Source organism: Malaya genurostris, chromosome 1 (genome assembly GCF_030247185.1).
Source record: "Malaya genurostris strain Urasoe2022 chromosome 1, Malgen_1.1, whole genome shotgun sequence".
Classification (NCBI taxonomy): Eukaryota; Metazoa; Arthropoda; class Insecta; order Diptera; family Culicidae; genus Malaya; species Malaya genurostris.
Window position 1 is genome coordinate 100604799 of NC_080570.1, and position 17134 is coordinate 100621932.

The 17134-nt window shown below is 38.0% G+C and overlaps 2 protein-coding genes across 5 annotated transcripts in view; both read left to right on the forward strand.

Moving 5' to 3' along the window:
• LOC131425244 (putative protein kinase C delta type homolog) overlaps positions 1–17134 on the forward strand; it is a 190858-nt gene that overhangs the window by 30845 nt on the left and 142879 nt on the right. The window lies entirely within an intron of this gene.
• Positions 7666–9579, forward strand: LOC131425245 (uncharacterized). The gene is made up of 2 exons (XM_058586976.1): positions 7666–7930; positions 7992–9579. The coding sequence occupies exons 1-2, from the start codon at positions 7735–7737 to the stop codon at positions 9152–9154; spliced, it is 1359 nt and encodes a 452-aa protein (XP_058442959.1). The 5' UTR covers positions 7666–7734; the 3' UTR covers positions 9155–9579.

Sequence of the window (17134 nt, forward strand, 5' to 3'; positions counted from 1 at the left end):
TAAATCATTTCTAATAATCTACAATGATTGGCTAAAAATGTTAATATCAAATACATTGTCGGTATTTCGCTGCATTGTCGCTTGTTATCATAACAATAAATTGCTAGTTCTGAGTTTCTGCTCGTACACTCGTATTGCGCATTATCTTGGTTTATATTCGATATATCACACAAAGAGACTTGAACTGTAGCAGAATTCCATTCCAAACCATTTTTATTATATCCTCGATCGCGCAGCAGCAGCACCGTTCTCTTTGGAAGTGCAGCTATTGGAGAAGGCGGAGAGAATTTGATTTCACATTTTATGAACTATAAATGTAGCTTCGGTAATTGAAAACCACGATCAATTTCGATCAAATGTACATCTGCCAAGCTGTGCTATAGGGCCTAGCAGGCGCGTATACAGGGGGGTGTTTTAGGGGTTCAAACCCCCTCCGAAACTCAAAAAAGTATGATATTATGTAAACTCTTTTTTTCAAATAGGTAAAAAATAAAATGAATAATTTTCAACAAACGACTCCACAATAAAAAAATTTCAAATAATTATATAAAAAGTTCCATTTGTATGGAAATTGATCAACATGTTCTGAAACACCCCCCGAAATTTTTTTCTGGGTACGCGCCTGGGGCCTAGTGTTAGCTTGAATGAGTCTACCTACACTGGTTTACTTTAGGCATAGGCCAGAAATTGCAGTAATTTAGGGCAAATGGTGCTTGAAAGGCAAATGATTCTATTTCAATGAGTAAATATATGTGCATTCAGAACTTTCTGATATCGAATTCAGAGGAGATGACGATCAAATGTGAATTTTATATTTTATTTTGTAAACAGCAAGTTAGCGAATAATATTCCAATTCAGCATTTCAAAATCTAACCTTATAGTTTCTAGTGGCGTTTTCGTTTGAAGTAAAACCCAACCCAGTTTCGACCTCAATTGCTTTAAAATGTATGCAGTTGGGTTGGAATTGGGTTAGATTTGGCTTCAAGCGAAATCGACATAAGATGGTCGAAGTCCAGAAGTATTGTCAATGCTGGTTTCAATTACCCCAAAATAAATTTAACACATGTCTCATATTTCAAGAAACGAGTCTCGAAAATGTTTTGGTAATTACTTTCAACATCGAGACAGTAAGCAATAGAACGCTCTTTGGGGTAGATTTGTAACCCAGCGAAATGTAGGTAGAAAGGGAATTTTGACATAATTCAGAGACTTTTTTCATCAGAAAATAAAAAATCAAATGTTATTATTTAATCTTCCTGCAAAAGGTTTTGGAATAGAACTGTACCGTATATTTGTAAATATATTGAAATTCAATAGAGATTTCAATTCTGGAGAACAAATGTAAACGAAAGCGTTCATTGAAAGTATTGAAAAAGTTACGAGAGTATGCTAAACTTAAATCAAGTAAGAAATTATTAGTGATAAAAGTTCAAACTGAAGTTTATAGTGAAGAGTATTATAAAAAGCCCTTCGATAGAATATATAGTGGTATTTCAATATGTGTATACTTCGAGAATATAGGTGTTAAGGCGCACCTAGGATGATTAGCACCCGGGGCAAAATGTTCTCCGCCCCAATTGGAAATCGAATTGTTTTAGCGAGCAAACAAACGGTCCGGAAGTCAAGAGAAACGAAAAGCAATCAGGCAAAGCGTGGTATTATACAGCGTTCAGCAATATGTAAACCTACTCTGCCAGAGAGCGTGCAAACTCTAGTAAATCATACTAACACAATTTCGATGCGCAAAAATTTTCTCTACGTTCAATTATCGCTTCTTCAGACACTAATTTTTTTTACAGAATTGTATGCAAAAATTAATTTTCTACTCGATGCAATTTTTGAAATGTGAAAAAAATAATTTTCAAACCATCAGTTTTTGACGGAATATTGGTTTTTCAAACATTCTTAGATATTTGTGAATGTAAACGGCAATATCGTGAAATTTTATAAATTACCTCGCTTTGCCTCCTATATTGGACAGAGTTTGTAAAATTATTGGGTCGTTTTTGTTTCCTTTCGTTTTACATTCAAAATTTTACGGCAAGGTTATTCTGGATTGGCCATTTTTTAAAAATCTGCGTAATGTGGACTTATAGCGGAATGAAACCAGTGTTAGTAGATTTGCTATAAAGGTTAATTCATTGATGTTTAACACGCACTTTTTACTAACATTCGAAACCGAAACAGTGTTTTTGAAATATAAATATCAATAATATAGTCACGGATACCGAAAATATAATTGTTGGAGGTTGGTAAACGACTGGACAATGCGCAATTCAGGACCCAATGTGGTTCATAGCCTCTTGTCCAGTAACTCCTATCCCTACCTCCCCGCGGTGCCGGCTGGGGTGCGAGTAACCATAGGAAAGATCGGGTAACCAACCCCGGTGGGACCTTGGTCGTATGCTGAAAGGGAAGGGGGGAGGGTCTTGCTTTTTCTTTACAGAGAGCAAGCCTACCCGAGCGTCTGTTCCCCATGTTGGGGCGGCTCGAAACAGCGTCTGTTCTCCATGTTAGGAGCGGCTGATTACCGTCCTTGTGTGAGACTCTAAACAGTGCTGACACGATGGCCCTCCGGCGAGACAGGAGGTTGGTACAGGCCTAACAAGCCGCCCGGAAAACACTTGTTACGAATAATCAGGATATAAGTACGACTCGGAATAATCGGCAAAGACCTACGCGACGAAATAGGGACTACGATTGGAAGCTTGGCACATGGAACTGCAAATTGCTTGGCTTCCCAAGATACGACCGAATGCTGTATGATGATTCTTCTTCTAATCCGCGGCTTCGATGTCGTAGCACTGCAGGAACTTTGTTGGACGGGACAGAAGGTGTGGAAAAGTGGGCATCGAGCGGCTACCTTCTACCATAGCTGTGGCACAACCAACGTCCTTGGAACGGAATTTGTAGTGTTGGGCAAGATGAGCCAGCGCGTGATTGGGTGGCAGCCAATCAGTGATAGAATGTGCGTATTGAAGATCAAGGGCCGTTTCTTCAATTACAGCATCATCAACGTGCACTGCCCACTTGAGACCAGATCCGATGACGAGAAGGAAGCATTTTACGCGCAGCTGGAACGAACCTACGACAGCTGTCCACGGCGGGATGTAAAACTTGTCATCGGCGACATGAATGCTCAGGTAGGCCGGGAGGCAATGTACAGGCCTGTGATCGGGCTGGAGAGCCTGCACGAGGTAACAAACGACAACGGCCAACGATGCGTGAACTTTGCAGCCTCCCGAGGAATGGTAGTTCGAAGCACCTTCTTCCCCCGCAAAGATATTCACAAAGCCACCTGGAGATCACCCGATCAACATACGGAAAATCAAACCGACCACGTTCTCATCGACGGGCGATTCTTCTCCGACGTCATCAATGTCCGCACCTACCGCAGTCCCAACATTGATTCTGACCACTACCTTGTTGCAGTTTGTATGCGCTCAAAACTATCGACGGTGCACAACACTCGTCGCACAGGAACGCCGGGATTCAATCTCGAGCAGCTACGTAGCGTTCGTACTGCAGAGGAAAAAGCGCAACAACTGGAGCAAGTGATACCAACGGAAGAGCAGCTTGGCGCGGCGACTCTTGAAGACGGCTGGAGGAATATAAGATCCGCCGTGAGTAGCACTACTTCAACCGTACTAGGTACGAGGTTATCGAATCGAGGAAATGACTGGTTTGACGGCGAATGTCAGCAGTTGGTCGAAGAGAAGAATGAAGCTGAGGAACAACAAAGCCGCGGGCAATGACCAGTTACCAGGCGAGCTGCTCAAACATGGAGGAGAGGCACTGGCTAGAGCGCTGCACTGGATGATTTCTAAGATTTGGGAGGAGGAGATTCTACCGCAGGAATCGATGGATGGAGTGGTATTTCCCGTCTACAAAAAGGGCGATAAGCTAGATTGTTGCAATTACCGCGCAATCACATTGCTCAACGCCGCCTACAAGGTACTCTCCCAAATCCTTTGCCGTCGTCTATCACCAATAGCTAAGGAATTCGTAGGGCCGTACCAAGCGGGATTTACTGGAGCCAGCGCCACTACGGATCGCATATTCGTGATAAGACAAGTACTCCAGAAGTGTCGTGAATACAACGTACCCACGCATCACCTATCCATTGACTTCAAAGCGGCATACGACACAATCGATCGAAAACAGCTATGGCAGATCATACACGAATACGGTTTCCCGGATAAACTGACGCGATTGGTCAAAGCAACGATGGATAGAGTGATGTGCTACGTCCGAGTATCTGGGACGCTCTCGAGTCCCTTCGAATCTCGAAGAGGGCTACGGAAAGGTCATGGACTCTCTTGAATCTTGTTCAATATTGTCTTGGAAGGTGTGATTCGAAGAGCGAGGATCGACACGAGTGGCACGATCTTCCGAAAGTCCGTACAACTTTTTGGCTTCGCTGACGATATTGATATTGTAACACATAACCTTGAGAAGATGACGGAAACCTACATCGGACTGAAAGCTGAAACTAGGCGTATCGGACTGGCCATAAATGCGTCGAAAACAAAATGAATGAGAGGAAGAGGCTCTAGAGAAGAAACACTACGCCTCCCACCACGAATATTGATAGACGGTAACGATATCGAGGTGATTAACGAGTTTGTGTATTTGGGCTCACTGGTGTCCGCCGACAATGACACCAGCAAAGAAATACAGAGATGTATTTTGGCAGGGAATCGTGCGTATTTTGGACTCAGAAAATCGAGAAAAGTACGCCTTGCAACAGCTGCTAGGAGAACCACCTATCGTACGGACAGCTAAAATCGGACGTCTACAATGGGTTGGGCATGTCATAAGAATGTCGGACGACAGCCCAGTGAAAATGGTTCTTCAATCTAATCCGACTGGTATAAGAAGAAGATGAGCGCAGCGAGCAAGGTGGATCGATCAAGTGGAGGGTGATCTCCGAAGCGTCCATGCCATGAGTGGCGACGAGCAGCCATGAACCGAGTTATGTGGAGACCTATAGCTGTTAGGTAAGGTAAGATAATTTAAAGAAGAAAAATAAATCTTTTTCTATAACATCATGAGAAAACTTGCTTGCGATACGAAATTAGATGAAAACAGGGCGCGATCAAGTAAATTAAGCGTTAATTTTCATCTCATATTTTCAGATTTTTATTGTTTAACGAATAATTTTAGAAGTTTTCAACAGTTGTTTCAGCAAGTGAAAAGTCAATATTACTATTACTAATTGTGAAATTATCGAACATTGAATAGTTTTGAAAATCGATTAGTGAATATTCAGAAACGAACTGCAAAACTTTAGATGAAAACGTTTCCAATTTGAAACCAAAATGGGAAATTGTGACAAAAACTTAAATAAACATTTGACAGTTTGGTTAAGGTACGTTGAAACATATGTTCAAAGTTATGAGATGAAGGAATGCGATCGAAAGGATCCAAAATGGAACTTACATCGATTCTTCAGTGACATCTCGAGATCACAACGGCGACAGGTTTGAGCAGTTAGGAAATAATCCAAAGAAGTTCTTGCTTCGTTTCGTTTCAGTCTACGAAATATGAATTCATTGGTTCACAGCAGAGATCAAGGAACACCCTTGAACTTTTGCCGACTTCGTAGAAAGCGAATCGCACGATCATTGCCACCATGGAACCCTGTTTTGTATATCACGCGAAAAAGTATTTTTGGACGTGATAAAAGGATGCTTTTTCAAGGTTTTCGTTTTTCTTTTGCATGCTAAGCATTTATTGAGTGACTCTCATAAAAATTCCACAAGTAGTTTTAGTGCTTGGAGCATAATATCTTCTATCTCATTTCAAACGTTATTACACGGAGCTCCTGCTTAAGAAGATACACCAGCTCATCGATGGAAACAAGTCTTCCTTTTCAAATTGTGATCGGAAACCAATAATTTTCTATATCATTTCCATGATGAGCTCATTTATAAGATCGTTAAAATTCTTTTATATCATTTACGCAGCAAATGCTTATTAAAACTAAAAGAAAACCCCCGTACTGGTGATTTTGTTTTGTTTTTAGATGCTAATGAAATTTCAAGAGGCTATATTAGAAGAAACTGATATGCGCAGCGATTTTCATCTGGAGCAGGAATGTTTCGTGAATGATGATGTTTTCATTTTCTCTTCCAATGTTTTGTGCTATTTGGTACTAAATTTCATAATGGAATTTCAATTAGATGAGGAGATTTTAAGAGAAGCTTTTCTAAACTGCCCTGCAATCATTTAATGCTAGTTAAATTAATATGTTTTTCCAACGCATATCTACATAGCGCATAAAGCTTGAATACTGGGTGATTATATGTATCGACAACACTGTGTCGTTTGACCAAAATATTCGATGAACTTCCTTTAAAGTAATCTTAAGTATAAATGAAACACGGCAATGAGCAGAATGGTTAATAAGATTCACAAGTGCTAAGAATGGTGCTACATATACAAACTGGATTGATGTATTCAATTCTAGTTCCTTTTATTGAGTGGTTTCATTGATTTTAGTTTGAAATGGTTTACCTTCAGCTTCAATTTCGAGGAAATCTTTCTGACAAGATTACTGCAGTGAAAAATCTTTTGCGATGCTATAGGCTACGTCATGTTACAGGGTTGAAGTGAACTCATCACGCTGATATGCATGTCACATTTCATGTAACGAATGCTCGTCCTAACTAACATCCCTGATGCAGTGATCGACTATATGCCAGAAACCCTTTGATTCCTCATAAGCAGTGTTGGGAAAATCATGATCTGAAAAAGTTCATTTTCAGATTCAGATTTTCTGAAAAAAAACTCAGTGACTGAAAAACTCACTTCAGATATTTTCATTCATGAAACAAGCATCCACAAAACTTTGTCCCTCGAAGCTCACAAGTGATTGTTAGTGCCAGCGAAACTTGATGACGAATTTTCACCCACAGAAATATCGCTAAAGAAATTATCGATATGGAGAAGAGTCTCCGATGATATTTTGATGCAGTATTTCCATTACGCTTCAGTTACACACCGAAGTGATTCGTGAAAGATTTAATTGTAATATTTTCATCAATAAAAATATCTCTACTGAATAAATTCGCAACTGAACCGCAACTGAGAAATAATAACTGCGCTATTCTCGATGCATGTAGGTTGGACAATATGAACAATATTATAGCGACGAAAGGCTACTTCAATTTCAGCTGGCTAATTCCACTGTACTATTCAGATAAAAAGCTATTAAGCATGAATTTAATAGAAGTAACAGGAGCACATCATTCGCGACTTAGAAGGAACGGTGCTGCTACCTATGAAAGTTTAATCTGTGTGTGAAGTGGATGTAAACAAAAGAAGACTTTTTTTCGCTAAAATAAAATTAATTAATTCTCTGGTTTTTTATGTGATGTTGTGCGTGTTGAGGTGGTAAAAATTGAAACGCCTTGTGCTTTACCTTTTTCACTTGATTTGTGGTGTGTCGTAACAGGAATTCTGATAATAAGAAGCAAAATAAAACTTCTCTCCCGGCGCTAGCAATCCGCATAGGTAAGGGAATATTTAATTTTTTATGATAAAACAATTTTTCTTGGAAATTTCATTATGAAATACCAATTCATTATATAACAGAACAATGTAATCGAGATTTTTTTGCAATTGTTCTTCTCTGAATTCTGCAGATCATGGATGTGAAAAGTTGTTCGGATGGGGTCGCAAACAGATTTTCTGATATTGTTGATGAGAACAACAATACAAAAAAGTCGATGAGCCGAACGATGTGTTATGTTCCAGATTGCAAAAATAGATATCGACCAGATATATCGTTCCATTCCTTCCCTAAAAAGTCAGACAAAAAACGATACATGACATGGTTGCAACGACTCAGAATCAAAATCGAGCCAACGAAAACTGCTCGTGTATGTAGTTCACATTTCTCTGCAATAAATTTCTTTCCCCCAAGTAAGTATTAAATACGTTTAAGTTCAAATTCAGACAAATGCAACTAGGTTTCTGTTCTCAGGCATGAACCGTACCACACAGAGATTAATTCTCAGGCCTTCTGCAATCCCCGACACAAATTTGCCTTGTGTTCCTACTACGGAACTAAAACAAAAACTGATTGATTGTCGCTCAATCCGTGCCTCAAATCGGCAGAATCCTGAAAAACGAAAAAAGGCAAGAACTATGTCACCTGAAGTAAATTCTGGCAAAGAATTCAATGAAGTAGCACGCGTTATGGTTGAAAAGCACATTCAAGTTGATAGCATTGATTTGAAAAACCTTCATCTGAAACGAACTCTTGCGATTTCCTTTGAGAACGATGACGAATTGCTAGCTTGGACGGGGCTGAAATCGCGTATCATGTTGGATTCCATTGTCAAAGCTATTATGCTTTTGAAACAATACCGCGACAAACCTCATTCATCAGTTAGCTTAGAAGAAGAAGTACTGATTGTTTTTATCAAACTAAAAACTAATCTAACATTTCGGTGTATATCGGGTATATTTCGTTTGCACTCTCAAACGATTTCGTCTTGTTTCCATAGAACTTTACCATACCTGAGTGCTGCTCTCAAACCGCTTATATACTGGCCTTCTGAGAAGCAAATTGCTAACAATACACCCTATTACTTTAGGCCTGATTTTGAAGACGTTGTTGCTGTGCTGGACTGCACTGAAATTTCAATAATGAAACCCAAGTGTTTGCATTGCAGAATAAATACATATTCGCACTATAAATCACGTGAGACGGCAAAATATTTGGTGGGTGTGTCACCTGGTGGAAGCATAATTTATATTAGTGCAGGATATGGAGGTAAAACATCTGACAAACAAATTGTTTTAGAGGAGAAGGTTTTAGATCGGTTCAAGCCAGGTCAAGCAGTGATGACGGACAAGGGTTTCATGATTGGAAAAGAGTGCGAACAAAAAGGCATTAAACTTGTCAGACCCCCATTTTTACATGCCCCAGCGAAGCAGTTAAGCAGAATGGATGCAACTCTTAACATCTCCATTGCAGCAGCACGGGTACACGTTGAACGCGCTATTCAGCGAATAAGAATATTTTCGTTTTTTAATTCTAAGGTAGACTCAAGATTTGTTCCTGTATTAGATGAACTCATAATTATTGCTTGTGCAATTGTTAATTTATCGAATCCGATATTGTCAAATAAAAGATTTTAGTTCGTTTTGTTTTAATAATTCGTTTTAATTCTTCAGTGTGTAAAGGTTCTTCAAATAAACATTAAAGTACACCTCTTTCAAGCTATTTAGCATATTTACAACAAATTCTTCATCATAATTAATATTAATGATGTAACACTGTTCGTCAAATTCAGAATAAATAACAAAATCTGCTGAAGTGCATTCAAGAATGAACATATTTAGTTGTACCTGGGCATGGTACTGGTGATTTTTACGAAGTATCGAGGTGTTTTTAGTTATATACGGCAAATTTTCAATTGTATCACGAATTCCTAAGGTTTTTCCTACAAATGGACATTTTATCTCAATTATTTTCCGTTCCTCAACAACCAAACCATCTGGAGAACATCCAATCCAAGGCACACGCGGTGGTATGACTAATCCACACCGTGAAACTTTTTTCCCCGTGGATTTCTCGTATGCAAGCATTGCTTTTGCTTCACATTTTTTACCGTGATCAATCGCAGGTGAGTTGAATTCTTTAGGAATAATAAGTTTTGTCAGTTTTCGTTTCCAGTCTTTCCCTTTACAAGTTTGTGATACATAGTACGTAAATAGTTGATAAGCGTTCGAGGCAGTGATCCGGAGACTTCGTTCTTCAATCCATTCTTTTGAATTTTGATGAAGAGTTCGTAGGCAAATTCCGATGCTCTCACGGGAAGATACACAAACTTTCAGTTCGTAAAATGTACACAAGTCAGCTTCTAGAGGTCCGATCAAATATTTATACTCTATGTATCGATTGGTTTCAAAAAGTTGGCTCAGATATGCTTTCAGTGTTGCTGAACTAATATCCTCATCATATGATACCAAAGAACATAATGAGTCCGTAGATTGTCTATGGTTATTTACCCCCATCAACAGTAGCTCTTCAGATATATCGGGTTTTTTACTTAATATTTTGGGCACGTTTGTATTTGTTGGTCTACCGTGTATCTCGTAGGAGAGAGAACATTCGGGAAAAGCTGAAAAATACAAAATCAAGTCAAAACTCAACAAACATTATTAGAAACATTAAAATACCTTTCACAAAGTGATTCAAAATCTGGGAATTTTCTGACTCATCAGTTTCAATACTGCGAAAATTGCTGTTCAAGCGAATTTTTTTTTCAGGGGTTTCTTCAAAGTTAGATTCGTTTAGAGCAATATTAGTTAGTGCTGTATCACCTAACCATTGTTTACTGAAACACAGATCCTTTAATTTTGTTGCCTTGTATATATCTGAGGCAGTTTTTGCAGCGATTTTGCCCCACCTCTGTTTCAAATCTGTTACAGTGAGCAAAGGTATAACTGGATTTCTATAACAAGAAAAAAATTTGTGATTGATAATTTCACACGGATATTCAGTAAACAAACCTTAATAAATGATTCAGAACTGCCATCACATGTTTGCATTTTCCATTACCGGCTTTGCAAGTACATAAAAATGACCAAGTAGAGAACTCTTTGCCGGTGCGAATTTTTATTGTATGCGGCTCGGCACTTGGAGAGGATGACTGCAGACAAGTGGAAAATATGCCAAATCCATCATTGTGGACCTCATCTATTCCAACTATCAGAAGGTGCCCAGCCTTGAATACTCTTTCACCTTCGACTATCAAGCGGCTTCCTCCAGCAGCGTAGCTGAAAACATCCGACAAGTTCACACATACACTAAACGTATCACTTTTTGACGGCTCCTAATGATGAATCGAAAAATGAATTATTTTCACATTTAAAGGAAACACTTATATGAAAAAATTACACCACGAGTAGAAAACATGTTATTCTAAAACAATCTCAATAATTTTGAAACATAGTGATAGATTTTCATTCATAAATGCTGTTCTGAAATTGTGTTTACTTTTCTTCAGATACCGATCACTGTTTTTAAGACGGAAAAATAGGCATCGCCCATAGCGATTATTTTATATTATTTAACATAATTAGTATTTTCGAAGATTTTAAAAAACACCAGGACTAACCATTTCAAACAGCAAAGCGAAAATCGATAAAAACGGTACGTTTAAAATTTAGCACTTTTTTACTTCTGCTTGTTTACTTCCACTTCACACACATAAGCTGTCAAACTCAACTTCGTAGTCGCGAATTGTCAACATGTTTCGTTATCACACAGTAGGCGCAGTGTTTAAGTGGCGTGTTTGAATTGGCATAGCTTTTGATCGTTGCCAGGAGGTATTAATGGTTGGGTTTGCCAGAGGGTATTAATGAATTATTTTTCTCGAACAAAAAATGTTTTGAAGTAAAATTATTAAGTTGCAGAATTATTTATGTATTTCAAATAAAGAAATTATGTAATCGCTGTGAGAATTAACTTTTGAATAGAGGCTCGTAGGGCCGAGAGTCTTATACTGTTTGTATCAGTTCACTTAGTTCGCACAGTGACTTTGCGATTAGTTCAATAAATTATTCATGTTTTCTGGACTTTAATTGATCGACAAGTAAACTCAATTCGACTTTATACTGAATTATTTATCACTCCATACTGAAGTTTGAGGACATTTACATAAAAATTGTAAATGCATGAGTTTGGTAGCTATTTTGGTCGGTTTGGATTAAAACCTGGTAAAATATCATCTTTGGTCCCACAAAATCGATTTATTTAAGTGTGCTCGAAAAAACATTAGGCTTACTGTCCAAAACATGGAAAATATTCAGATATCGAAGACTATATCTTTCTGAAATCGTTATTAGCTTTTCAATTTTAGTAAATTATGTAATTATCCGAAATTTAATTTGTGCTGATGATGATCGCTAGAATTCTAAACAAAAGTTTACCATTTGTATTTTTTATCCTCATGTTTACCGGAATCAATTAAAATTCAACGCAGCTTTTATAGATTTTACGATGAATTATTCTTTTGCTTGGAATTTACTAAAAAAAAATTTCTGACGAAAAATGATTTCCACTTCGAGTCACTGAAATTCTAAACGTAGCGAAATACTTAACGATTTCTTTAAACTCGACATTTGATTTTTCTAGTTGGGAAAGAGTTGTACAAGCAATTCTGATCGTTCAATAAAAATACATTTTCAAAGATAGTAACATCGACAAATGGTTCGAAGAGGAAATCAAATTTCTTCTTGTCCTTATTTGATTAAACCTAGCTCCTATTGGGTTGTAAACACAGCCTAAATATGTTGTATGCATGGCTAGATTACATGAAAAGGCTTCTGTGTATCCGTTGAAGAGACTTAAAAAAGTTCTTTGAAGAATCCCTTAGAAATGCATACGTTTGAAATAAAGATATAACTAGAAATAAAAATTCAAGAAAAAAATGAAATTGCCCGCTTAAGAAAACTTGATTTCTTTTTCTGAGTAGGGTAACGGTACCTTCATTCATTTCAGCTCCGTATCTCAATAATCTGAAAAATGGTGCATTATGAATGCATTCGTAAAGATAATAACACCAGTATTATGCACAATTATGCCGTAACCTGATTTTTCAGAGCCGAAAAAAAGATATTTCATTCGATTCGATTGGTAGTCGCGTAATCCTCAAAATAACGTGCTAGCTCCATAAATGAAATGATTATTAGTACAACAACCCTATGTAAGATGAATGCATTTCTATAGCTATAAATTTTAATCTTTTATTAGTCTGGGATATTCTACACATAAAATATAGTTAACACAAAAATTTTACAAGATAGGCTCATGCAAATGCAATTCTTCATGTAAAAACAGATCTTGATACCAGATAACAAATTGCATCGTTCAAAAAGATTAAAGAATAATATCAACGAATTCCTAGTTCAATAAAATATAATCAGTTGTTCAAATAGATAAATAGTTCGTCTTTACGCAAAAATAATACTTATGCATGTGAAAGATTAATTAAATCAACCTTCCACTACACACCTTCTGAGCAAACACCGTAAAGTACAGCGGGAGAATACATCGTCCGCAGCTGTAAAGTACTTTTTCATCCGCAGTAGAGTACATTTTTGTCCGCAGTAGAATACTTTTTTTCGTTGGCGGTAGGAAGCTACTGTACATTTTTGAAATCTACGGGAGTTTCAAACAGCAGTACAAGGCCTTACCATCAAGAAACGGTAGAATGAAGTAGAGCAAAATTTGTTTCTACCTGTACCGTTCTGATTGTCGCTGGTACTCTCTCTGCGGTAAATGTACCATCAAGCAGTTGTAGCAGGCTGTAGAATTTTGAATGTGTAGAATGTACAAGGATAAAGGACTATTTACACATTTCAGTTCCGTGACGGTTCAGTGAAAGTGCCTTCAGAGCGCCGTCAGTGTTCTTTTTTATCGAAACCCTTTCGTTCCGTTTCCGTGCTGTTTCCGTTCCGGCACAGCCAATGCAATGACATACCGACTTCAGTGAAAATAAAAAATATCGGTGACGACGAATTTAAGTTTGCCGGACGGACGCTACACTGACGGCGAGCTGCACTGAAACGGCACGGTGCCGGATAGGTGTGATTGTGTGCATAGAAAACGAATGAAATAATATCAGTATCCGTGCACGGTGTCGTGCCGGTACTGAACCGGACCGGATATGTGTGAATAGTCCTTAAATGTATTCTACCGCTACCGTTTGCATCCCTGCTACAGGGTACTCAATCAGAAGCTCAAACACGGTCTCAACTTTTTTTCAACTTTTTATTCCTACTTACAATTTGTTAGTGTATGTGTGTGTGTGTGTGACTCAATTGTATTCGGCCGGCCGGCTAGATTTGGGTGGCGGTGGGAAACTCTTATCGGGTTGACTGGAAAGCTCGGTGGTTATTCGCTGATGACCGTCTCGGTTGTCCAGTTTCAGCATTCGGGTGGATTGACAGTCGTACCTTGCCAATTTGACTGACGACATCAATGTGCATTTTCCACCGTTGCCATGCAAGGGGTACTTCTCGGGCATTTAGCCACTCCGATGGCTTTAGGGTACCATCTGATGGGTCCTAATTCACGAGTAGAGAGGAAGAGGTAGGTGCTATTGGCCTTGTTGAAAATGAGGTTTCATATCTGATTCCTTAGTTTAGGTTGTTATCGTAAATAAGATGTGGTTAAGTGAACCAGTTTACAATGACTTTGGTTCACAACTTTTCTAGCGTCTCCGATTTTTCTTATTTAATCTGCTCGGTTCGATGTGCGATTTTAAAATGTCAGTCTATTGTACACAGGGGAATCCATCTAAATGGTAACAATGGTTCAGTTGTCGTTCATCTGCGAATTTATTCATCAGATATAGGGTAACAGAGGTATTTTGGCCACTTCATATATTTTGGCCCGCCTAACAAACTTTATCGATTTTATCGGATTTAATTGATGTGAAGTAACTCATGTTACATAAATTTGAAGGTAAACACATTAAATTACCTATTGCGGAAGGGTTTTTCAAAGATATTACAACATTTGGTGGATATTTATTCAAAGTGGGCCAAAATAAAATCAATCCTAAAGTGGGTCAAAATACCTCTGTTACCGTATTCAATGTGCGAACTTTTTGCCTTTCTCATATAGAAAGGTTATGTGATCACTTGAAAAACCGACTAGTGAAACCCTGGGACGCATAGCCATACGCTACAACTCCAGGCACTCAAGCAATAGTTTCGGACAAATCTTCCATTCCGGTGTTATAACTAACTGTATAGAGATGAGAAAATATCAACACAATGAAACACATTGTGTGAGAAACCGTCGTGGGCAGAATGTGACAACTTCTCGTAACTTTACTTTTGCCGGTTCGGACAGTAAATGGCAAACGACCTTTGCCTTTACTTTCTGACATATCAGAGACTCGGATGACTCGTATCTTTAAGATGCCTAAGTTCGACTCCTTTGGTAGAAGGTAAAAGTTTAGATACGAGAAGCCTTCTGCTTACTTAAATGACCCTTGTCACGTCTCACTTTTCCGCACTTTATTCTTCACATCCTTGCTCTTCCTTGAGTACTATGGCTCTATGATTTCATATTCTTTCTCCTCTTATAATCTCTAGTTAGTTTGATATCGTTAAAATACCGAAAAAAGTAAAAATTACTGACTGACCAGAAGTCATAAATAAAAAAGTAAAAAGTTATAAATGTTATCTTAGGGTCAATTGAAAGGTCTTATGATCCTACCAAAAATTGCATATTTTCGGATTCAACAAACATTTAAATCGTAATTTAGAGTGCGTACTAATAGAGTTTGTATGTCATGTTAGTTGGGGGCCGTACGAACCGACTTTGATTATACCGGTTCTCGGGTTCCGATGCCGGAAGTGCATATAATAGTGAACCCACTTTGTTTTCTTAAGGATGACCTACGCAATCAAAGCACTGTTTTATTCTGTCTGTTATACTAGTTATTGTACAAACAATCTCTTGATTTCTTTCAAAAATCGAAGAGAAATTTTTTGAATAGAATACCACAATATTATACATGAGAAAGGCATCATTACACCACTAGGTGGATTAAAACAGGTTTTTCATAAATACCATCGAGCAGCATGTTCGCTAGTGAACTTTTCACAACTGATTTTTTTCTATGTGAAATCAGTTTCAGTGAGAATTCTGCTCTCATAAAATCAGTACAGAACTTTTCTGCAGTGAACAAAATAGTCACTTATGAAAATTTCAGTCGCGATATTCGAAAATTTGATTTTTTCCAAAAACTGCGTATAACCAGAGTGACTCATTTACAATGTTGGCAACAACTCAAAACATTTAACCTGAAATGTTGGCAGTTTCGTAACCTTTACTGTCAAAAATGTCTAGGCACTCTAGGTAATATGAATCAAAAGGATTGTTCAACACTGTTCATTGCATTCACCTCGCATGTAAAAGTTGAATCTCGATTTACCATATTATTGGTCCAAGTCCAGATCCTGGAAATGAACCTCTTACTGTGGATACGTGATACGATAAATTCAGATACAGGTCCAGCACTAGGTTCATGATCAGAAACTGGAACTTCCAGGTTCATGATTCAAACGTCAGGAACTAGAATAGCTATAAAGTAAGTTCCGGATCAGGTCTAAATCCATTAAATCGTTCTGGATTCTGGAATTCTGTACCTGCAAAGTGGAATTTGATTCCGAAGTAGAATTTTGGAACTAAACGCTGCAATCGAAGTCTGAAACCTTAATATTGCTTCCAGAATTCAGGTTTAGAATATAGCTCTCCAATCCAGATTCAGAACACTCTTCTAGAATCCAGTTTAAAAATTCAGGACCAGAATTCAGTTCCAATATTTCAGGTTCAGTATTTAGTTCCAAATCCAGAATTCATAATTCAGAAGTCTCAGAAATCAAGTACAGTATTCAGATTCAGAATCCAGGCCCAATTCCAGCATTTCTGAAACTAAATTCTAGACCAGGACTCTAAAAGCTGAGCTTTGGATCATAATTCTAAATCTGAATTTTAGAACTAAATTCTAGACCCTAATTTTAAAAATGATTTGTAGACCTGGATTCTGGAACCGAGATCTGAAAATAGATTCAGGAACTAAAACTCAGGTTCACACCAGAATCTAGGTTCAAGTCAGTTCCAGAGTTCAGCTTCAGAATTCAGTTGCCATTCTAGAATTTGGGCTCAGCTCAAAAACTCAGCTCCAATTCCAGAGTTTAGTCCCAGGATCTAGATCAAGAATTCAGTTCAAATTCCAGAATCCAGGTCTTAAATTGAGTACCAGCTCCAAAATTCTGGACCTGGGTTTTGGAACTGAGATTTGAAACTAAGTTTTGGGCCTAAATTGTGAAACTGCAATTATAGACTTGAATTTTGAACTGGGATTCTGGAACTAAATTGTTGAAATGGAGTCGTAATGGATTATATTTTTTTTATCTGAATTCGGAACCTGTCTAGAACTAAATTATGAACCGTAGAACTGGAATCAGCTCCAAGATTCTGAACCTGGACCGTCCGAAATTACGTGCCAATGATTCACTTCCGCTCAGTCTACTGCACAGGCTGGAATGGACGAAACGGATAATTTTTTTCTTGATATTTCATACCATATA

Excerpts from the sequence above, each read along its gene's own strand:
- LOC131425245 (XM_058586976.1), top strand. The coding sequence starts at position 7,735 with ATGAGCCGAACGATGTGTTATGTTCCAGATTGCAAAAATAGATATCGA. Across the intron at positions 7,931-7,991 it reads AATAAATTTCTTTCCCCCAA|GCATGAACCGTACCACACAG; the intron begins GTAAGTATTAAA and ends TTCTGTTCTCAG.